At 44.8% G+C, this 22,737-nt stretch overlaps 1 protein-coding gene across 1 annotated transcript in view; it reads right to left on the bottom strand.

Annotated features, from left to right (window-relative positions):
• RETREG3 (reticulophagy regulator family member 3) overlaps positions 1-22,737 on the bottom strand; it is a 409,160-nt gene that overhangs the window by 35,118 nt on the left and 351,305 nt on the right. Inside the window, exon 8 of the mRNA XM_078645370.1 lies at positions 14,152-14,284. Coding sequence (XP_078501496.1) covers positions 14,152-14,284 — 133 coding nt within the window. The remainder of the gene's footprint in view (positions 1-14,151; positions 14,285-22,737) is intronic.

Here is a 22,737-nt window from a genome sequence, read left to right as displayed (position 1 = left end):
GTATCTTTCATAGACAAAAAATCAACACGAGAGAGAGGGCATGAGTAGACACTCCTATACCCCTGTCAGCATATCAAGAACAACTAAGGAGTGACTAAGTGAGACAGGAAATATATAGATACAATAAATGTGTTGAGCTATTTAAATCCCCCAGTGTCAAAAGTTGAGCCAATTCCAGGAAACAACCACAATTAGCAACCTTTGCCCTTGTGTGTTGCTTAAAAAGAAAGACAAAACTTTCTCTTTGTAAAAGGACCCTCACTCACCACTAGTTGGTGACATGCTTCATAAATGGGTCCCCGCCGGGGTTGCAGAGTGCTCCCCAGCGTGCTACAACGCCTGAATTACAGTGGAGCGGGATGGTGATGTGTGTAACAGTGCTCTAACTGAATTGTGAGTATAACTGAGTGCAAAGTTAAAAAATACAAGGTTGGAACCTATAAAAAAGTTTTAATAAAGGCCAACCTGTATTAGAATTAAAAACAATGTGAACGGACAAACCTAGGTTCTATATTAGGAGACCTGTGTCCTGTTAGATAAAATAAACGGTCAACATGTTTCTGCTGATAATTATGCAAACTCGCTCAGCATTCGTCAGGACCTTTTCAGATAGCACCCCGGTGGTTAGCGCGCGCTAAGGCGCACCCTCCCGTGAGGCTTTTTTTTTAATATATATTTTTATTAATTATAACACAAGAGTAAAAATATACATATCGGGCATCAGTCGGAGGAACATATCGTAATGGTGGACGGGCAAATCAATGAAGAAAACACACAACAATTACAAGCATCTGAACGACATCAATAGCAGCGTAGGGCAGAGGCAAAACAATACGTTACTGCGAACCTAAGCAAACATCGCCGAATCCCGCCCACCCAGAATACAGGATATGAAGACCAGACACTCGATACCCAAATATGATGAATAAAAATCAGGACAATACGCCACATCTCTCGTGAAGAAAGGAAAAGGGGAAAAGAAAGGTCATAGAACAAAAGAAAGGAAAAATAACAAACCCCCCCTCAACCCCCCACCCTGCACCCCTGCGGATGGCTACGACCTAACCCACTAGCAGCGTGCCTGTCGCCCACTAAACTAACCCCAAGGAAGGGAAAAGATGGAGGAGGGAATGTCGCAAAAGCAAACACACCCCCGGTCTTCCGTACCGCCCGCCAGCAGTGACCACCCCGAGATATAATCGAACCAACATTTAGCAAAATATACAATCCAATCGGGGGAGTATAACAAAGCACCACCCAACTCCCAGCACATTACATGTGACAATCCCGGCATTGAATCAAGCTATATTATCAAGTCCAAGCCCTCAAGGTCAACCCTGACCAGTACGGTATTTCGGGAGAGTCTCTTTCACTCGGACCACCATCACAAAGGAAAAGGCAAAACGTTCACTAAAGTCCACATCAGTGGTGCAGGATCGACAAAAGGATAGAAGGTCACGATAGCCACAAAACGAGTGAGGGAATGTGTCCAGAAATAGCAAATCTCCCCAACAGTCACTTTGGTACTTGTTACAGAACAGAAGACTGTCCATATATGTACGAGGCGGCAGCAGGATCAAGCAGGGAACAATAGCGACAATCGCGGACTCGCTGAGTGTGAATTGGGGGCCGACAAAGCACATGGAATCCAGGTTCTGCCCGGGGACCTCGATCTCAGGCGTACATTGTACCGCTGGTACCACAGATGTATTAGGACTAAACGGAGAGTCATGTGCCGGTCCTGAGATACCGTCCACTTGCACGATCAGTGTCCGGAATACAGCGGTGGATTGTGAATGGAGCGCCTCAATGGCGGCCATGACGGCCTGTAGCGATGGCGTACTTTCCGTCCGCCCCATCCTCTCTCACGAAGCGGCAGAACAGGATTCGAACCCCGGAGGCCGGCTTCTCCGGGGTAACAGGCCACACAAATCCGAAGACAATAATGGGTGCTCTACGTCGCGCCAGATCGACACCTTCGCCGGCAGCGAAGGCCCCGGTCCGTCAACCCCGGGAAGGGGCAGGGTCTCCGGGCGTCGGACCCCCGAAAACGGCGATCAGTGCGGTACGCTGTTGTCTCCACAGTGTAGACCGCTCACAATGTCAGCATCCAACAAGCAGTTTACGATGCTCTCCGGGGGACCGGGCTCATCCAGGTCCAGCGGCCGTTTTTGATCAACTCCAACCCGGATAGGCTAGAAATCGAGGCCCCGGCTTCCACACGATGTTAGGCCGAGAATGGGAACACGGCGTATCTTTGGCCTCCGACAAGATAAAAAGCTCGGGATTACACCTTTAGAAGCAGGAATACTTCACGAACCCGGGAGACTGGTGCGAATTCAGGATTGAGAACAGGATATACGAGCTGCTGGCGGAGGTCGGCGGAGCCGGGAGCTTACGCGGCCATCTTGGTTGCTGGCGTAGCTCCTCCCCTCCCGTGTGGCTTTTAGTGTGAAAAAGATAAATTATTTTTGGGTGTTACTCACGGATATTACCCGTGGCCGCTCACTGAGATTCACAGGAGCAAAAATACCTGTAGAGACAGGAGGAAAACAATCAAAACACAATAACACATAATGACACACATTGACTGACATATAATACAATTTCTCATAATTGCCAGTTAGTCTATATCGACATGATATGCTTATTGTCATGTAGCCTATGTGAAACATTGTTCTGTCTTGGTGACATAATAGTGAACCCTCCAACTACATAATCAAAAAATGAGGTCCTACCTTCTATTGTGAATTGTAAATATTTACAATGAGGTTGAGAAACCAATAGCGCTATAGCTTAACATCTATCGGTTAACTTAAGAAAAGTATCACAGAGATCTATCCTCCCGATCCCATCATTATGGTGCTTAAGGTATTAATCAAAAACAGTGTAGCAATAGTAAACAGTCAACAGAAATTACAAGCCCATGCCAGTCCTCATGGCATGGGCTTGAAATTTCTGTTGACTGTTTACTATTGCTACACTGTTTTTGATTAATACCTCAAGCACCATAATGATGGGATCGGGAGGATAGATCTCCGTGATACTTTGCTTAAGTTAACCGATAGATGTTAAGCTATAGCACTATTGGTTTCTCAACCTCATTGTAAATATTTACAATTCACAATAGAAGGTAGGACCTCATTTTTTGATTACGTAGTTGGAGGGTTCACTATTATGTCACCAAGACAGAACAATGTTTCACATAGGCTACATGACAATAAGCATGTCATGTCGCTATAGACTAACTGGCAATTATAAGAAATTGTATTATATGTCAGTCAATGTGTGTCATTATGTGTTATTGTGTTTTGTTTTCCTCCTGTGTCTACAGGTATTTTTGCTCCTGTGAATCTCAGTGAGCGGCCACGGGTAATATCCGTGAGTAACACACACATTTTTTTTCTCTTTTTCACACTAAAAGCCTCACGGGAGGGTGCGCCTTAGCGCGCGCACACCACCGGGGTGCTATCTGAAAAGGTCCTGACAAATGCTGAGCGAGTTTGCATAATTATCAGCAGAAACATGTTGACCGTTTATTTTATCTAACAGGACACAGGTCTCCTAATATAGAACCTAGGTTTGTCTGTTCACATTGTTTTTAATTCTAATACAGGTTGGCCTTTATTAAAACTTTTTTATAGGTTCCAACCTTGTATTTTTTAACTTTGCACTCACAGTTATACTCAAAATTCAGTTAGAGCACTGTTACACACATCACCATCCCGCTCCGCTGTAATTCAGGCGTTGTAGCACGCTGGGGGGCACTCGGCCACCCCGGCTGGGACCCAATGATGAAGCATGTCACCAACTAGTGGTGAGTGAGGGTCCTTTTACAAAGAGAAAGATTTGTCTTTCTTTTTAAGCAACACACAAGGGCAAAGGTTGCTAATTGTGGTTGTTTCCTGGAATTGGCTCAACTTTTGACACTGGGGGATTTAAATAGCTCAACACATTTATTGTATCTATATATTTTTTGTCTCACTTAGTCACTCCTTAGTTGTTCTTAGTATCTTTCATAGATTCACATGCCTGAATCAGAATAGCAATTGTATTGTCGTTAGTGGAAGGTGGGAGACGTGTAATTTTAATCTTTTAATAGTTACCCACTACCTTTACACAAAGCATGCATTAAGCATTATACTCTATATCAATTTTGAAAAAGATATCAATATAACCATTAATGTATTCATATAGCTACACATAGACCATAAATCATAGTAAGAAATCAATCGCCAAATACATTTGTACAATCACTGAATGCACTTAAAATTAGACAAAGCAAACAAGAGAGTGGTCCTTATGAAACTTAAAGGAATCTGACCTTAGTTGAAAAGATGGCGCAACACAGCCTGTCCAACCACTGCATCCTCCTTTTGTGCAGACTGGAGGCAGTAGGGCCTTGTGAACGTGTGGACATTTTTCAATGTCGCAGCACGGCACATCTTGCAAACAAAGCTGTAGACGCAGCAACAGTTCTTGTGGAGTGAGCTTTAGCTCTCACTGTTAGAGGTTTATTTGCTTTTTCGTGGCAGAATTGTATCGCAGAGCTACCCATCTGGCGATCGTGGCTTTCGTTACTGCGGTTAAGAGTTTCCCTTGACCGTATGCCACCAGAAGTTGATCTGCTTTCCTTATTACCTTTGTTTTGTGAATGTTAAAACTTCAAACATCTTTTGATATCCAATGTATGTAGAGCCTACGCACCTCTTTGCACTTGAGTTTTAACATCTGTCATGCATTCACTCTAACTTGCGGTTGATTTTAAAACCTTTTTTTCCTTTACTTTTGTATAAAAATATTTAAACCGGCTTGTTCATAACACATTTTAATTAGTAAAACATCCTAAGTTTAATAATACTGCTTGTATGCCTTGAATGTTATCTTGGGGCACCAAGTGCCAGCTTCTGTACGAACCCATCGTCTTCCTTTTTTCTCAGCCTAGTATGCCATTCTTTTTAATGTTTTATATTGTTTTGGTTTTAAGTAACCTACACAATAAACTTTGTATTGATTGATTGATTGTATGTAGAGCCCGTTCGGCCGGACTAGATGGGTTTGGAAAGAAAGTTTGCATTATTACCGGTTCATTTAGGTGAAATTGTGATGGCACTTTCGGAATAAACCTAGCAATTGTCCGAAGGGCTACGTAATTTTCTGTAAATTATAAGAAAGGTTATTTGATTGTAAACGCTTGCAATTCACTCCCTCTTCTCGCCGAAGTAAGAGCCAGCAAGAGCGTAAACTTTCATGTGAGAAATTGAAGTTCTGCCTTATGAATTGGTTCGAGTGGTCGTCTTATCAATTGTGTTAGAACCACATTGAGCTTACATTCTGGAGGAGGTACGCGTACTGGGGGAAAAGCGTGCAAAAGGCCCCTCGTGAATTGTTTTATGAGAGTAGCTGAACAGAGAGAAGGAATCTGAGATTTCCTGTACCAGGAAATTGCCGCCAGATGAACCTTAACTGAAGAGAAAGTGAGGCCACACTTAGCTAGCAACAGTAAGGCAAAATCTGTTCAGCAGGAGCTTGCGCTGGATGAACTTTGTTCTTTTCACACCAGCAACAGAATCTCTTCCACTGCAGACAATATGTTTTGATAGTGCTTTCAGCATGGGATTTAGCCAGTATTTCTCTACAGTCTTGTGAAATATTGAGATCCTTAAACTCTAAGAATTCAGGAGCCATGCATGGCCCTTGTTCCTCTAACATTGTTGGTGATGGATGAAGACGTATGGGTTTGTCCTGAGACAACAGAAGTAGTTCCCGGACCCAATACTGCCTTGGCCAATGCAGAGCAATCAAAATTTGGTGACAGTCTTCTGACTTCATCTTGATTAGTATCCTGGTTATCAAGGGGATGGGAGGAAAGGCGTAGACATAGATCCCGGACCATCGCATTAAAAGGGCACTCCCCCTTGACCCCGGTTGTGAGAACCTGCTGGCGTAAAACTGGCATTTTGTATTCTCTTTCGTTGCAAACAGGTCCAGGGTTGGCTTCCCCTCATCTGAGAAAAATCCTGTTCACCTGTGTTTGCTCTAGCTTCCACTCGTGGCAGCTGGACTGGGACCTACTTAGTGTATCTGCCAGAGCATTGTGCAGACCTTTGACTTGCTTGGCCCTCAAAGAGATTCAGTGGAACGTTGTCCATTCCAATAATTCCTGGGCCTCTTGAGATACGTTATGGATTTCGTTCCTCCTTGTTTGTTTCTGTAGTACATGCTGGTCGTATTGTCCGAACAGACTAGCACTGAAGAACCGCTTATCCTGGGAAGGAACGCTTGGAGAGATAAGAATACAGCCTTGAGTTCCAAGCTGTTGATGTGTTGTCTTTTCTGCATTATTGACCACTTTCCCTGGATTTGTAAATCCTGCAGATGACCTCCCCATCCCTCCATGGAGGCGTCAGAATGAAATCCGGGATGCTTTGGAGAAAGGTTAAACCTTGAGCAAGGTTCACCGTCTGAGACCACCATTGAAGTGCCTTCACCATCCTTGTTGTGAGTGTTGTCTTTTCTGCATTAACGACCACTTTCCCTGGATTTGTAAATCCTGCAGATGACCTCCCCATCCCTCCATGGAGGCGTCAGAATGAAATCCGGGATGCTTTGGAGAAAGGTTAAACCTTGAGCAAGGTTCGCCGTCTGAGACCACCATTGAAGTGCCTTCACCATCCTTGTTGTGATTCTAATTAAATCTCCGAAAGATCCTACAGTTAGCCAATGTTTCTGCAGTTCCTCCTTCAAAGGTCTCATCTTTAGCCTCGTTAAAGGTACTAAGTTTATCGCTGACGAGCACATCCATAGCTTTTTGAAATGGACCATGCCAACCTTTGGAGAGGCATCTGTCGCTCTTGAGACAAAAAATTCTTTACATTGGACGGGGTCTAGTGATGCTCTCAGAAACGAAATTACTTGGGTTGGATGCAATTTTGATTTTTCTCTGTTTAAAGTGAGTCCCAATTTATTGAACAGGTGGAAACCAGCTACCGTTGTCTGATCGGCTTCCTGCTTTGATGCGGCTTTGAGCATCCAATCATCGACGTATGGAAAAACTGGACACCCCTGAGATCGCAAGGCAACAGCTACTGGTGCTAGGCACTTGGTGAAGATCCTTGGTGCTGACTTTAAGCCAAACGTGAGCACCTTGAATTGATTATGGGTACCAGCCACTGTAAACCGTAGATATTTCCGGTGTTTTGGGTTAATTGGGATGTGAAAGTATGCGTCCTCCATATTGGGAGAAGTCATGAAATCTCCTTTGTTTAAGCATCCCAAAATATCAGAAAGTGTCACCATCCTGAACGTCTTTTTTTTTAGAAACTTGTTGAGTTTTCTTAGGTCCAGAATCAGTCGCTATGCTCCTGACTTTTTTTATTAGGAAGAAACGAGAATAGAATCCTCTTCCTTTCTGATTGGATGGGACTTCCTCTATAGCTTCCTTGAGGAGCATTATCAAGACTTCTTTTCGTAGTTAGTGAAGACGAGGGGGAGGGAGACCCCTGGGCGGAGTAATAGGTGTTTTTTGAATAAATTCTAGGGTGTGGCCCTTGGTGACTAGGTCCAACACCAAGCGATCTGAAATGATCTTGCGCCACCCCTGTGCGAAAGTAGAAATATTTGCACCCACAGATAGAGAGGGAACATTGACTGATGCCCTGATGCACTCATTGCATTCTGCCAGAGTCATGGCCCTGTTGAGGTGTTGGCTTGCGACCTCCCTGGCGGGAGAAACCAGCTGCTGAGGATTGGAGATACGATGGAGGGTTGTAAGATTGACGATATTGATATTCTTAATATTTTCCTTTGTAGGTGGTGAATCCTCGCCCTGTGGCGTCTCTAAATGGTATTCTTCTATACTGCAGAGCCCCTAATGACTTTGTGGTATCTGTATCGTTCTTTATAGCCAAAAGAGCGTCTTCAATATGTTTACCAAAAAGCGACTCTCCATCATACGCCATGTCCTGAAATTTAACCTGAACCTCAGGTCTGAAGGTAGTAGCTTTCAGCCACCCCTGGCATCTAAGTACTGCCGCTCCTGCCAACTGCCTAAAACTTGTGTTTGCTATTGCCAAGGTACAATCAATAGTCTCAGAGGTAGCTCTTTCACCATCCAATAAAATCTTTCAAGTGTCCTGTTTGTTTTCTTCCGGGATGAGGTCTATCATCCCCGCCATATCGGACCACATTGAAGGTCATAACGGCCGATAATGGCTAGCGCATTTGCTGCCCGAATTGTAGCCGCTGCCATTGCCAAGAATTTTTTCCCCACGTGGTCCATCCTACATCGCTTTTTGTCCGAAGGATTAGTAATCAGTTTTGCTGGATTCTTTGACCATCTCTGTGCGGCCTGAGATATAACAGAATCTGGCCTTGGATTTCCTACAAAGCAAGATGGACTATCTTCAGGAGCGTTATATTGTTTCTCAACACGGGGCAGAACCGCTGGTATAGATGCTGGTGTCTTCATAATCTTCATGCCCTCCTGCCAAATATAGTCGCTAATCGGAATCGACCGTACAATCCTTCTTGTGTCCTCTTTAAAATCATGCAGAAAACAATCTGTCTGTTTCACCATGATAGGTACATGGAACCTATTGGCTGTCCTCTGCATTAAATTGTGAAACCCCCTGATGCGCCAGGGGAAGAATCGGAAGGTAGGTGTGGAGGAGGTGACTGCGTCGGAATTATATAATCATCCCAAGGATCCGGAACAGCAGTTGGATCCGGTAATTCTCCTTCTTCCACTTCCTCTTCCGAAGAGAAAGTGTTGTGAACTTCAGGGTAAGCCGGAACTGGACGTGTTGCATTCACGTGTTGTATTTGAGGCGCTAGTACTGTCACCGGTAACTCCTGTGGAACCAGAGCTTGTGGTGGAATTTGTTGAGGAGGGAATCTCTGCCGATAACCTGCCAACATGGCCTGCAGATCCTGAATCAGTGACAGAGGTAGATGATCCACCTCTCTATGGGGTGCTTCCTGTCGAGGATTAAACTGATAAGCATGACGAGGAGGCATGTATTGCTCCCGATTACAACGAGTCTCATGATAATCTTCTTCTTCATCATCGTCATCTTGGCATTTCACATGTAGCTCCGATGGACTATGAGCTACTCCATTTAGACCATCCTCATCTTCATCATCCTTCTCCTCAATATAACCCTCCAAAAGGGGAGATGGTAGCAAGGGTGACACCTTGCTATAGTCTTGCAAAGGCGGAGAAAGAAAAGCATTTGAAACAGTCACGGTGTGAGAAATCCTCGTTGACGGTCCAGAAATTACTATTGAAGGAATCCCCGTAGTCGACTAAACGGTCCTGGACGGTGTAGCAATAGTCGACGAAGGTGTCGTCGTCGACGGTGCCTTCGTCGACGATATCTTTTCTGATGGTTTCTTCGTCGATGAGTTGTCGTTGACGGATGAAACCAATGGAGATCTTGTCACAATAGAGAGCTTAGTCAATGAAATAGGTGACTGAATCGCAGTCGTCGTGACGGTTGGCGTCATCTAAGTCACAGATGGTGACGGTTGGCGTAGTCGAAGTCACAGATGTCGTCAACAATGACAGGGAAATAGTCATTGACACAGATTTCTTTACATGTTTTCTACTAACAGAGTCAGTAGAAGATGATCTTGGACGTTCTCTTTCTTTTTTGGCAGGCGAAGAGGTGACAGAGATGGCTCAGAGGAGTGTTTGGAGCTCCTCTCTTTACTCACAGGTTTCTCCTGGGAAGACTTGAGATGTTTCCTTCCCTCACCTGAAGATCTTTCCTGTGATCTAGCACTCTTGTGAGAAGTTGAAGGCAATCTTTCTTCCTCATCTGAGGAGCTAGGCTGCTCCTTTGTGGAATGAAGCCACAAAAGTAATCTTCCCTCTCTGTCCTTGAGGGTCTTATTAGAAAAGGTGTGACAGATTTTACAATCTTTCACCTCATGCCTTGGATAAAGGCAATAAATACAATCTTTATGTAAATCATCTACATGGACCCTTTTCTTCCACAGGTCTTGCAAGGGCGGAAGAGGCCTTTCTTATCTCACATTTTCTTCAGAAGAGCTGAATAGAAGGAAAAAACTGAGTAGCACTCAAGGAGACTCCCTTCCACACGACGTGCAGTGACAATCTGAGGAGAACTTGCCTTTTCTGGGAGTATTCTAGAGGGTGATGGCAGCTTATTGGCTGGAACCAACTTTTGGTCCTTTTTTGAAAAAGGACATAGATAGGCTACTAAGATATGGCCTTTGGCCTTTTTAGCCTATTTATTACTTATGGCACTGCTTTTGTATTTTACTGTGGAACTCCCATCTCGGCGACGGGGAATGATTCAGGCATGTGAATCTAGGAAAGATAGCCCAATACTGGATACATGGAAAAGCCCTATTTAATACCTTGTGATTGAGGCCTCGGAATAGATGAAGAAAATATGCTATCAGTACATCTTTTTGACAGGTGGGATTGTGGCGAATCTGGATGCACAAAATGCAAAACATCTTCCACTTGAGGGCATATGATTTTATTGTGGATTTTTTTTTAGCTGCTCTTCGAATGTTCATACACTCTTTAAAAAAAAAAAAACAGACTGCCATATTGCAGGAATTCAGGAGCCATGCTGCTAAATTTAGTGATGGAAGGTTGGGGTGTAGAATCTGGCCCCAAACTTGTACAAGAGATCCTGTCTGCAAAGCAGTCTCTTGTGCCGTCGTTTCGATAGGTGATGGTCTGTGAACCACCAACAGGGCTGTAGCAGCTATCGGGCGTTTCCTAAAGAGGCTGGAAGGTTGGGGGCGATTTTGACGCGGTGGGGGCTGTTTTTATTACTGGGGGGTCGGTTTTGCAGCAGTGCTGTTACATTGCCCTCCAGTAACAAAAGCAGAATGGGGGACTGGTTTGTCACAATTGCCAGGGCTACTTTGGGTTTCAAGTCCGGCCCTAACCACCATTGATAAGGCGTTTCTGGTGCAATCATGATCATCCTGGTTTTGGACCGAAAAAATCTGGTCAGAACTGTTGTGATGAGGGGTACTGGTGGAAATGCAAAGAGGCATTACTTCGACCGGTCTATCTAAAGAGCATTCCTTTTCATTCCTAGCGGGTAATATTTGTAGGCATGGTCGTGGTATTTTTTTTTGTTCATGTCAGGAAATAAGTCACATTCTTGGACATTTCTTGTACAATTTTGTCGTTTAGAATCCAGTTGTGGTTTCTTGGAAGGTTTGATTGAGGGTCGCCGCTTCCATGTTCTGTGCAACTGGGAGATAGACAGCTATAATTGTCAAGTTCCTTGCAATAAGCCATTTACATATGGCTTGTGATCCTAGGGACACAGTTCTCAAATGTGTCCCTCCATGCTTTTTCAGGTATTACATTGTTGTTTTGTCTGTCTGAACAAGAGAGAAGTCGTTTTGATTGCTGGAAGAAAACCTAACAAAGTCTCATATTCCCTTTCTTTTTCCTTTTGAAATAGCTTGAGAACATTTTCGATGGTCACTTGACGCATGTGTGTGCAACTGGCTTCTTTTCAAAATTTAAATGCAATGAAATCTGGCCATTTTTAGCCTTCTTTAGGCTGCAAACATGCAAATATATATATATATGTAAATAAATATATGGATGTGTGTGCAAAAAAAAAGGCTAAAAATGACCAGATTTAATTGAATTTTCTTTAAAAAAGTACAAACACGTGTATGTATATATATATATATATGTATGTATATATATATATATATATATATATATATATATATATATATATATATATATATATATATATATATATATAAAATTTATATTATAAGTACAAAGGATTGTTATACATACATGTATACTTTTTTAAGTGCTCCAGCATCCCCGCGCATGGGCAGGACTTTTCATTGCTTTTGACGAGGATCCCCTGGAGGAAAATTATTGTTTTCTTTAGAAAACTGTTTTAAGAATTTTACAAAAAAGATAGGAGTCAAGAAAGTATGCATCTTCCAGAATGCCAAGAATTAGAGTCACCATGGCCCTCACTTGTGGTTTTGAGAGAAGAATGTGAAAGAAAGAGGATGCGTTAATGTGTTATACCAGGAGTGGACACTTCGATATTCATGGCTGGAGCTTTCCTGTTTGTTACCCTCTTGAAAATAGTTCACAACATCTACAGGGGATAATTTTGAATTTGGTGATTCTGGAGACGTCATCTACAACCCACTCATGTATGAACCTTTTCCAAGGGCTCGGAGATCTGGATCTGCGGGAGCTGTTGGAATTATTAGTGCTTCTACAGTGATGTTCTTCCTCTTCTGAGCAGGCTCCTCCTAAGGCACTGAAAGGCTAGTATCCCCAAAAGTGCAGATATACCCGCTAGAGACTTATGAGTCAGCCTCCACCAACAGAACAGGTGGGAGCTTTTTTCTACGAGTTTGCTGCTCTGGAGAATTTGGAGAAGCATCATTGATGTTTCAGTTTTCTCACCTTCTCACTGGACATTTGCGTCTGGCTTGTTCCAATTATGAAGCTGACAGGCGGATACCTCCTAGCCCTTTACACTGAAATAAAACTCAATGAAAACAAATGACCAAATACTTACTGGGAAACTCCAGAAATCCTCTACTTTAAATACCTCCATGTCAACTGTCTTGACGACAAACATCTCAAAGTTGAATGCCCCAAGGTTGACCAGGAGCACTGTAAAGTCAAGAAGTGATCTGAGGGTTTTAAGTGGAATCGGACATGGTCACACGGGGGGCTTAAGAAGAGTATGAATAAGTCATTCCTCCTAGTTCACTTTGACTACTTCACTCTCTTCCCATCACTGAAGCACCTGTATAGAATCTCCAGACAAATTTTAGACCTCCTGACGGAATTAGAATCCAGAAGACAGATGATACAAATATTGTGTTAATTCATCCAGGACATGTTATCTCCACATGATGGGCACCTGTTAAAAGGAGCAAGCATGGAGAGCAAAGGAGAAAATGTGAGAAGAGAAACATCTCAGAGAAAAAGGGGTATTTATTGCAAGAAAAGAGAAGGAATCCAAAGTAAATGACAAAAGGAGTCGAAGGAAGCTAAACAAACAGGTATTCATAAAAAATAGCCTGAAAAAGGAAACAGTATTTAGGGATCCTTTTATGGTGAGCCGGAAAAACAAACTCTTGCATTGACCCTAAACTGCATGATGGGAAGGCTAGCAGCTTCTAGAAGTGCCGTGTCTAATAGGTACAGTATGTGTTCATCTTGTTAGATACTATATTTTCCCTTTAGTTTTGGGGTTAGTAGAGCAGTGGCGTTTTCAGTCAAATGCACCAAGGTGTGAATTTGGCTAACTGGATTTAACTATTAAAACCAAAAAAGACTAAGTAGAAATATTGTCTTTTAGGAGCATGTTTTCTTTGTAAAAATATTTTTTAAACTGCTGCTCCTAGAATTCCATGTGTGGAGAATTTTAGATTATGGATATCACAAATGATCCAAATAACGGAGAAGGTGTTACTTTTTTAAGCTAATAGCACATAATCAAGATTTGCATATTACCCTGTGCTTTAAATTATTGAACATGCATCTCTGCAAGTTCAGAGGAGAGGAAATAAGTTAAGTCTACACAAACATTTAATTGGATAGTTTACAAACATGAAGAAGGGATACAATGGTACCCAGTTATGATAATGAAAAGGAGAAAAGCAGGGAGTAACAAATCTTAGACTAGCTGACCACTAGCCCTAAAAGAGCTCCGACAGAGTAAGTGAAAAGATAGCTTGTCAGGATAAGGGAGCTAAAGCAAGCAGAAAGAGAGATAGAGGCAGGGAAAGCTCAAGCTGATTAAGCAAAAACATTTTCAATTACACACAAGGGTTTGAAGAAGTCATACAGGTGATAGGATGCCAAAATGTGCACTATATCAGTGCCTGGAATTATGCCAAAACCTAAAAATAAGTAGTATTCATTAGTGTGTACTCTACCAGTTTGAGATAGAATTATTACTTGACTTTTTCACAATCTGTAACAAGTATGTACAAATTTAAGCTGCAGAAGCTTTGTTTCGACTATTTGTATATGCTCTAAGATGCTAAACAAAACAATGGTGATTCTAAGTCCAAGATTCAATAATGAACAATTATTGGATTGGAAGGATCTCAGATTGGACAAATTCAGGGTAACATCTATAGTCTTACCTTCAGACCCCTCAGTCAAGGGAGTCTGCCCCCTGGATAGATTAAATGTTCCATTTTCAGTATAAGATATTTCAGCATCTGAATGTTCAGAGTCAGAAATTGTCAGTTCTTTAGCAACAGCCGAATCATCCAGCTGGAAAAAATTACAAATAAAAATAAGCATATGGTTTAGAGGACCTGGAGCACTCAAGTGTATCTTAAGTACTTGACCGTTCAACTAGCAATTTCAAGCAGAATTTCATGTTTCAATTTTGCTTTCATAGCACATGCACATTAAAGTTCACCCTGCAACATATTACGATCATTTGGTTTAAAACCATGAAATGGATACTGACAGTAAGTTAGAACCGAAGATTGTAAAGAAGATATTTGCACTATTTTTCTCAATTTAGAGAACATCAGTTGACAGATGTTTTCCAGACATAAATTGGGCTGGAAAGGATTATGTTACTTTCCCTGTAAGCATCTGTTCCTGGCATGTAGAGCTGTAGATTCACATGCTTTGCACACTCTTTTTATCTAGTGTTGGGTCCGGAAGTTGTTTTTCTTCGAAGAAGTCTTTTCCAGTCACGAGGTAAGGTGACTCCTCCTTTCGGTGATAGTGCGCATGAGGATCGACTCCATTGTTAGATTGTTTTCTCCACAAGACTGAGACAGGAATAAGTAAATGTAGTATAGAGATGTTCATGCATATGTAATCTAAATAATGAGAACTGCTACAACTAAAGGAGCCCAGGGAGGTGGGAGGGCGCATGTGAATCCTACATGCCAAGAACAGATGCCTACAGGGTAAGTGACATAATCCGTTCGAGGCATGTGTGCTGTAGATACACATGCTTTGCATAGACTATATAGCAGTATTCTCTTAAAGCGGTGCTAGCCAGTAGGTGTTTCAGTTGTTTGAAAAAGTGTCTTTAGCACTGCTTGTCCTACATTAGCTTGTTGACGTGCCAACCCATCCACATGATAATGTTTGGTTAAGGTGTGTGATGTGGACCATGTTGCTGCTCTACAAATATCAGCTATGGGAATGTTACCTAAAAAGGCCATAGACGCTCCTATTTTATGAGTGGAATTTGCTCTGGGAGGTATAAAGTTCTTTAAGCTTTAGCATAGCAAGTTTGAATACATTTAACAATCCATCTAGAAATACCAGATTTATAGATAGGATTGCCTTTGTGAGGTGCAGCATGTGTAACAGGCTTTGTTTTACGAAAATCCTTTGTTCTTTCAATATAGTATAATAGCGCTCTTCTGACATCAAGTGTGTGAAGAGCTCTTTCTGCCACCGAATCAGTTTGAGGTAACACTGGTAATTCAACTGACTGGTTAATATGGAAACGAAGAACTATTCTATCTTTATAAAATTGAAAGAAGGGTTCTTCTAGAGTTAATGCCTGTAGATCACCAAATCTCCTTAATGAAGTGATCAGGAAGGCAACGGTCCATGAAATACACTGTAAAGTACAATTGTGTAGTGGCCCAAAAGGTGGACCCTTGAGTCTTGTAAGAACAATGTTAAGATTTCAAACTGGTGTAGGTGGTACTCTGGGTGGTATTACTCTTAAGACCTTCCATAAAGGCCTTAATTACTGGAACCTTGAACAAAGATAAGTGGTGTCTGTTTTGCAAATATGCGGCTACTGCTGCAAAATGTAACCGAATGGATGTACAGGCTAAGCCAGCTCGCTGTAGATGCAAAAGGTAAAAAATAATATTTTGTATAGACTCATTTAGCGGGTCAATACTGTTGTTACAAGGTGGCAAATTTAAGTATCCAAACACTATGACTTCAGGAGTCAAATCACTAGGTTAAGATCCTTGGGTTTGGGTGTCTGACTTCTCCATGATTCTGAGTGAGAAGGCTGGAATTGAGGTGCAGCTTTTGAGGTGGAACCACTGATAGTTCCTAGAGTGTGGTGAACCAAGGTTGACAGACTCATGTGGGAGCCACTAAAATCAGTGTGAGTGATATTTGCCTGAGCGTCCGAACCAGCGGAAAAGCATAAGCAAATATCCTTGACCAATTCATCCATAGAGCATTGCCTCTGGATAGAGGGGGTGGGGACCAGGAGGCAAAGTTTGGGCATTTTGAGTTGTCTACTGTGGCGAACAGATCTATTTGTGGGAATCCCCATTTTTGGAAGTATGGAAGGAGAACCTGGGGATTAAGTTCCCGTTTGTGTATTTGTTGCTGCATCCTGCTGAGGTTGGCAATTTCATTAGTCACTCCTGGGTGGAGCTCTGCCAGAAGATGAATTCTGTGATGAATTGCCCAATGCCAAATGGACTGAGAGAGGAGTGACAGTTGCAGTGTGTGTCCCCCCTCCCCTTTTTGTACATAGTACATGGCTGTCATATTGTCCATGCAGACTAGGACAACGATCCCTATGAGGTGAGGCTGAAAAGCTTTAAGTGCCAGATACACAGATAGAAGCTCTAGATAGTTCATGTGGCGACGTTTGTACTCGTTGTCCCTTAGACCTTGAATTGTTAGATTCTGTGGATGGGCACCCCAACCTGTGAGAGCTACAACTGCTGTTAGTACGATCTGTGGAACAGAGTCGATGAAAGGCTGTATCCTTTCGATAAGTTGTGTGTTTCACCACTACAGAGAGCAATGGGTGCAGCTGTCTACCAACACTAGATCTGTTAATTTACCCTGTGATTGATTCCACTGACGTGCTAAGCATTCCTTTAGGGGACGCATGTGTAATCTTGTATGAGGCACTATTGCAATGCAGGATGCCATCATTCCTAGTAGTTGCATGAAAGTCCTGTCTGTTAAGTATTGGTTGGTCTGAAACTTTAGTACCAGAGTTTGAAGATTTTGAAATCTGGCCATTGGAAGAGGCAAGAGCTGTGCGAGTGTTTAGTCTCACTCCCAGATAGGACTGCATTTGTGAAGGTTGAAGCGGAGACTTTTGTTTATTGACTGTAAAGCCCAATTGATGGAGAAGGTTTAATGTAGTCTGAATATGTTGCAAACACTTTTGGTGTGAGCTGGCTTTGACAAGCCAATCATCTAGATATGGGAAGACATGAATTTGTTGTCTTCTGAGATGAGCTGCAACTACTGCTAGACATTTTGTGAACACTCTGGGTGAAGTAGTAACTCCGAACGGGAGTACTTTGAAGTGATAGTGATTTCCTATCACGAATCTGAGATATTTGCGATGTGCTGAGTGAACTGGAATGTGGAAGTATGTGTCCTTTAAGTCTAGTGTGGACATAAAGTCGTCTTGCTGTAGAAGTGGGAGCACTTGCTGAAGGGTAACCCTATGGAAATGTTCTGACAGTATGTACAGGTTTAACCTTCTTAGGTCAAAAATTGGCCTTAGGGACCCATCCTTTTGGGGTATTAGGAAGCACAGAGAGTAAATGCCTGACCCTTGGTGTTGTAATGGAGCTGATTCTATTTTGTTAAAAGAGCTTGTACCTCTTGTTGGAGGAGCTGTAGGTGTTGTGACGAGAGTTTGTGATATTGAGGGACCACTTGGCTGTTTGTTTTCTGCCGACCCTGCACTCCCGAGGATACTTTGGTCATTCTACCTCCACGCCTCGCGGAACCCGCTGCGCGGGTCCCGCATCGCAGAGGGGCGCTCCTGTCAGTTTCTGAAAGCTGGTTGCTGGGGCTTAACAGGGGCTGAGGGCTGCGAGCGAAAGGGCTGGACTCCATATCACAGGAGTCCCAGGAAGCCGCGCCCGCTCCACCTGGGCTGCTCTCCCTCCCCGCCCCCAACGGACTGGTGACTAAATACCGGATTGCCCTGCACCTCAGGGGACCACTTGGCTGTTTGTTTTCTGCCGACCCTGCACTCCCGAGGATACTTTGGTCATTCTACCTCCACGCCTCGCGGAACCCGCTGCGCGGGTCCCGCATCGCAGAGGGGCGCTCCTGTCAGTTTCTGAAAGCTGGTTGCTGGGGCTTAACAGGGGCTGAGGGCTGCGAGCGAAAGGGCTGGACTCCATATCCCAGGAGTCCCAGGAAGCCGCGCCCGCTCCACCTGGGCTGCTCTCCCTCCCCGCCCCCAACGGACTGGTGACTAAATACCGGATTGCCCTGCACCTCGGGGGACCACTTGGCTGTTTGTTTTCTGCCGACCCTGCACTCCCGAGGATACTTTGGTCATTCTACCTCCACGCCTCGCGGAACCCGCTGCGCGGGTCCCGCATCGCAGAGGGGCGCTCCTGTCAGTTTCGGAAAGCTGGTTGCTGGGGCTTAACAGGGGCTGAGGGCTGCGAGCGAAAGGGCTGGACTCCATATCCCAGGAGTCCCAGGAAGCCGCGCCCGCTCCACCTGGGCTGCTCTCCCTCCCCGCCCCGCCCCCAACGGACTGGTGATTGAATCACAGTTTAACATAACGCGTGAATACCGCTGCGCGGGAGCGCGCCGGGAGAAGCCCGGGACAAGGGCGGGACCGTCTGTGGCCGTCCGGGGCCGAAGGAGGCCGGGCTGGGCCACATCCCTAACATTGTACTTGCACATTCCATTCTGTCCAAGGTGATGCCCTCGCCGGCACCATGTGAAACTCCATCAAGGGAGGGGGGCAGCAACACAGGGACGCTGGACAATTATTTTAAATCTGCCAAAGGAGATGGGGCCAAAGAAAACTCCCTAGAGAGACGTAGGGCGGAGCGACGGCGCTCCATTGAATCCATGAAGAGTAGATCCTTGACAGAAATCATCCCGTATCCTATCTCTCAAGAGGAAGGTACGCCCCCCAATAGCTTAAATCCCCCGTCCCTTGAGGATTTCCCCCTTTTACTCCGGGAAATTCCAAGCACCCCCGGTATGGTGACTACAAAGATTACAGACACAACTCCTCCCATGACAGGCGCTACCCCAGTGAATCTGGTTACTCAAACTCCCATTTTGAATATAAATAAGAAGAGCAAGTCAAAACCAAGTGTTGTGGTAGAGCTGCACAGGCCTCCACCTAGCAAACGTTGTAGGAAGTCAATGGGGGGGCGGGGGAAAACTAAACTTTCTCATTTAGATTTTGGGAAAAAACATACAAACGTATTCCAATTTGGGAAGAACAATGAAACCGCGCCTACTGTTTTCCCCTCTAAGGTCCCAAGTTCTAACATAGCTAGTATTAACAGTGATCCAGTGGCCAAAACACCTAATATAAATCCCCCGCCCATATCTATAGGGAGTATAGAATTCCTATTCCGTTCCCTTCTCCAGCCCATTAGCGATAGCCTGAAAAAAGTAGAGATTAGGCTCACTCTACTAGAGACATCTCTTACTACCTTGAACACCTTAGTTAGTAAGCAATCCAAAAATGTGGGACCCTATCCCCCTGTTGGAAACCCTCTTAAACCAGGAGCCTCACAGGGTGCCAACAAACTCCCCCCTCCGAGCGCATCTACTGCCCCCCCTTGCAGCCACTAATGGCTATTTCAGTCGAGGCACCACGCAATATTTTAGCCAGTAGGCCCTCACAATCAACAGTCGCCGCCCCTCAAAGCTCCGAGATAGGGACTAATGATGGCCACCAAGAAGCTGGCAGCGCCCTTGCATTTTCCCCTGGTCGGCCAGCCCCAAGACCACGGAGACCAGATCTTCCCCCAGAAGCTAATAGTTTAACGGTGGTACTAGCAGGCGCCCCCCACCTGAGAACAGGAGAATATGAAGACTACCAATCCCTAAAGAAAAAGGTGATTAAATGGCTGAATTGGAACCGACCCCTACCATCACACTTTAACAATGAGATCATTATGGTTAGAAGGGTCCCTTGGCTAGGGAGGACCAGAAAAACAATAATTGGGGACTGTATTTTGGTAACTTTTAAAGATCCGGGCACTGTCTTGCATATTTGTGAAGGTGTTAATCGCTCACTGGACTCTACTATTCAGACCCTTCCAGTATCCTTTTTCTTCCCTCCAATTCGCATGCACAATGCTCCATCGCATGATGGATGGATAAGGGTGGAACATAGGCGCAGACCCAAGGATTTTGCACAACGCCCAAATCTTCAATTGCCAGACACACCCTATTTCCATTTCAACCGTTTTAATTGCTTGAATAGCTTGGATGGGGTTGATTGACTCTCCGTATATAACTCAGTGCCTCGGGATAACGGCTCCTGCACATTTTTTGAGCCATCTCCCCCGACTGTTGGACGAATTCCTGGACCACCGAAGGACCCAGTGACTCCGGATAATGGCACCACAGGACTTTTTGATCCATCCGTCCACAATGTTGACAATGCATCTGGAATACTGAATGAGCCAGTGCTTGTGGATAACGGCTCCTGTAGACTTCCTGTGCCACCTGCCCCTACTGTTGGTAATGTGTCAGAACTCTTGACTGATACGGTGTCTGAAACCATCCCCTTTAACACTTCTGGCACGGCAACTAACACCCCTGAATACTTGAGGTTAATTTGCTGGAATGTTGCTGGACTGGCCAATAAACTGGGTGACCCGGACTGGGCAAATTACATCGAGACTGGAGACGTATGTATGTTCCAGGAAACCTGGGCCAGAGAGGATTACGGTCACCAAGGCTACATGTCATTTTTCATTCCAGCTAGGTGGGAAGGCAAAGGTCGTCCATCAGGGGGGCTTACGACTTGGGTTGCATCTCATTTGGGCTGTGTGGCAACACGGCTGTCGGCTAACTCTGAAGACATTCTTGTGGTTTCATTATCCTGGCCTAACCAAGTTAAACTTGTTCTAATTAACATTTATTCTAGGCCAGTGGGAATTGCAAAGGAATCACCGACCATAGATGAACTCTCGAATTACATATCTGAATTACCGAGTGATTCATTTTATGTGGTAGGAGGGGATTTTAATTCCCACTTTGAGCCACTACCCGGTCTTCTGGAGGGGTTTTCATCGGAAGAAGAGGTCGGATGGGCAGTGCCCCCAGTGGAAGCTCCCCCCCCCGAAGGCTTGGACCCCACTAGCACTACAAATCACAGCCCTTACCCTAAAGTTTGGAATTAGAGCCTGCAACGGGCGATTGAAATCTGACATACCCAATAAAACCACCTATAATAGACTGGGAAGGGAGTCTCGCCTGGATTATGTTCTGGCCCAAATAGTGAAGTGGCCAACAATTCAGGACTTTAGGGTGACGGAGAGGTCCGATAGTGACCACAATCCGCTTGAGCTTGACCTTATCCATCCTGGTCCCCAAGCTCTCGCGATCAACGCGGAAGGGAACAAACCTGCTCTTCTCCTGGATAATAGCAGGAGAAGGATCAGGTGGGAGCACTTGGTTACAAGCAAGAACAAACTCCCATGCTCTATGATGGGATAACTCCCATCTTGGAAACTGTGGGGAGTTTGGACACCGAGGCAAACAACAAAGATTCCCAGGCCAAATTGTACAAGGCTCACGAGGACCTTATAAAAGCTGCGGTCCCCCATCTCTCTTGCAGTTCACGAAAGTCAAGAGAGGTGCGGCAAGGCAAACTATCATGGTATAACCTAGCATGTAGAAGGGCAAAAGCAGAACTCCTCAGACTAATTAAGGAGGGGCTGGGGGGGATAGCTTAAAACAAAGTAGGCGAGCCTACAAGAAACTTGTTGCCCACGCTAAGGCCGAATGGGAGGAAAATCAGTGGGAAGAACTTACCAAGGCACTAGCGATCCAAAACCATCGTCTGTTTTGGAGGATAGTGAGCGGGGGGTCGGGGAACTTACAATCGGCACTAGAGCCCAACATTGCTCCAGAGGTGTGGCAGGCACACTTCCAGTCTTTATACAGCTCTGAGCCGGGAGAATCTCTTGCTGTAACTGAGGCGGGCTGGCCGGGTTATGAGGGGGAGCCAATAACGCTGGGTGAGGTCACTGTTGCCATCTCAGCTCTGGCTTCGGGAAAGGCGCCGGGACTGGATGGCTTACCTGGGGATATGTTTAAGCAAGAGCCCATTGTCTGGGCGCCCTACCTCACTGCCCTTTTCAATGGAGTCCTTGGCGGTATGGAAATCCCTAGTACTTGGCTGGGGGCGGAGGTGGTCCCCATCTTTAAAAAGGGCTCGCCTCTGCTCCCAGCCAACTACAGACCCATCAGTTTAATAGACGTAGCACAGAAACTGTTTGGCAGGGTTTTGCTGAATCGGCTACAGGATTGGATGGAGGAGGTGGGTGCCTTTAGCCCCTACCAGGCGGGATTTAGGAGGGGGGTATCCACAGTGGACCAGGTTTTTAGATTGAACCTCATCTATTGGAGGGCAGCAAAATTCGAGGGCGGTAGTCTGTACACAATTTTTGTGGACTTACGGGCCGCCTTCGATCTGGTGCCTAGGGGGAAACTTTGGAGCGTCCTGGCAGAGATGGGCGTCCCCCCGGACATCCTACTAATCTTACAGAGGCTCCATCACAATAATTATGCCCGAGTGAGGTGTGGGCGTTCGGGGGAACTGACCGATAGATTCCCCGTTGGCCGGGGGGTAAGACAGGGTTGTGTGTTGGCACCGACCCTGTTTTGCCTCTTCGTCAACGGGGTAATCGCTCACCTAAACGCCACCGATTATACTGACGCCCCCAAATTGAATGGCAGCAGGGTGCCCGCAATTATGTTTGCGGACGACACCCTGCTGCTATCCAAAACCCCAATGGGGA

Source organism: Lissotriton helveticus, chromosome 5_1, assembly GCF_964261635.1.
Source record: "Lissotriton helveticus chromosome 5_1, aLisHel1.1, whole genome shotgun sequence".
NCBI classification, from domain to species: domain Eukaryota; kingdom Metazoa; phylum Chordata; class Amphibia; order Caudata; family Salamandridae; genus Lissotriton; species Lissotriton helveticus.
This window is presented reverse-complemented; position numbering and strand designations above follow the sequence as displayed.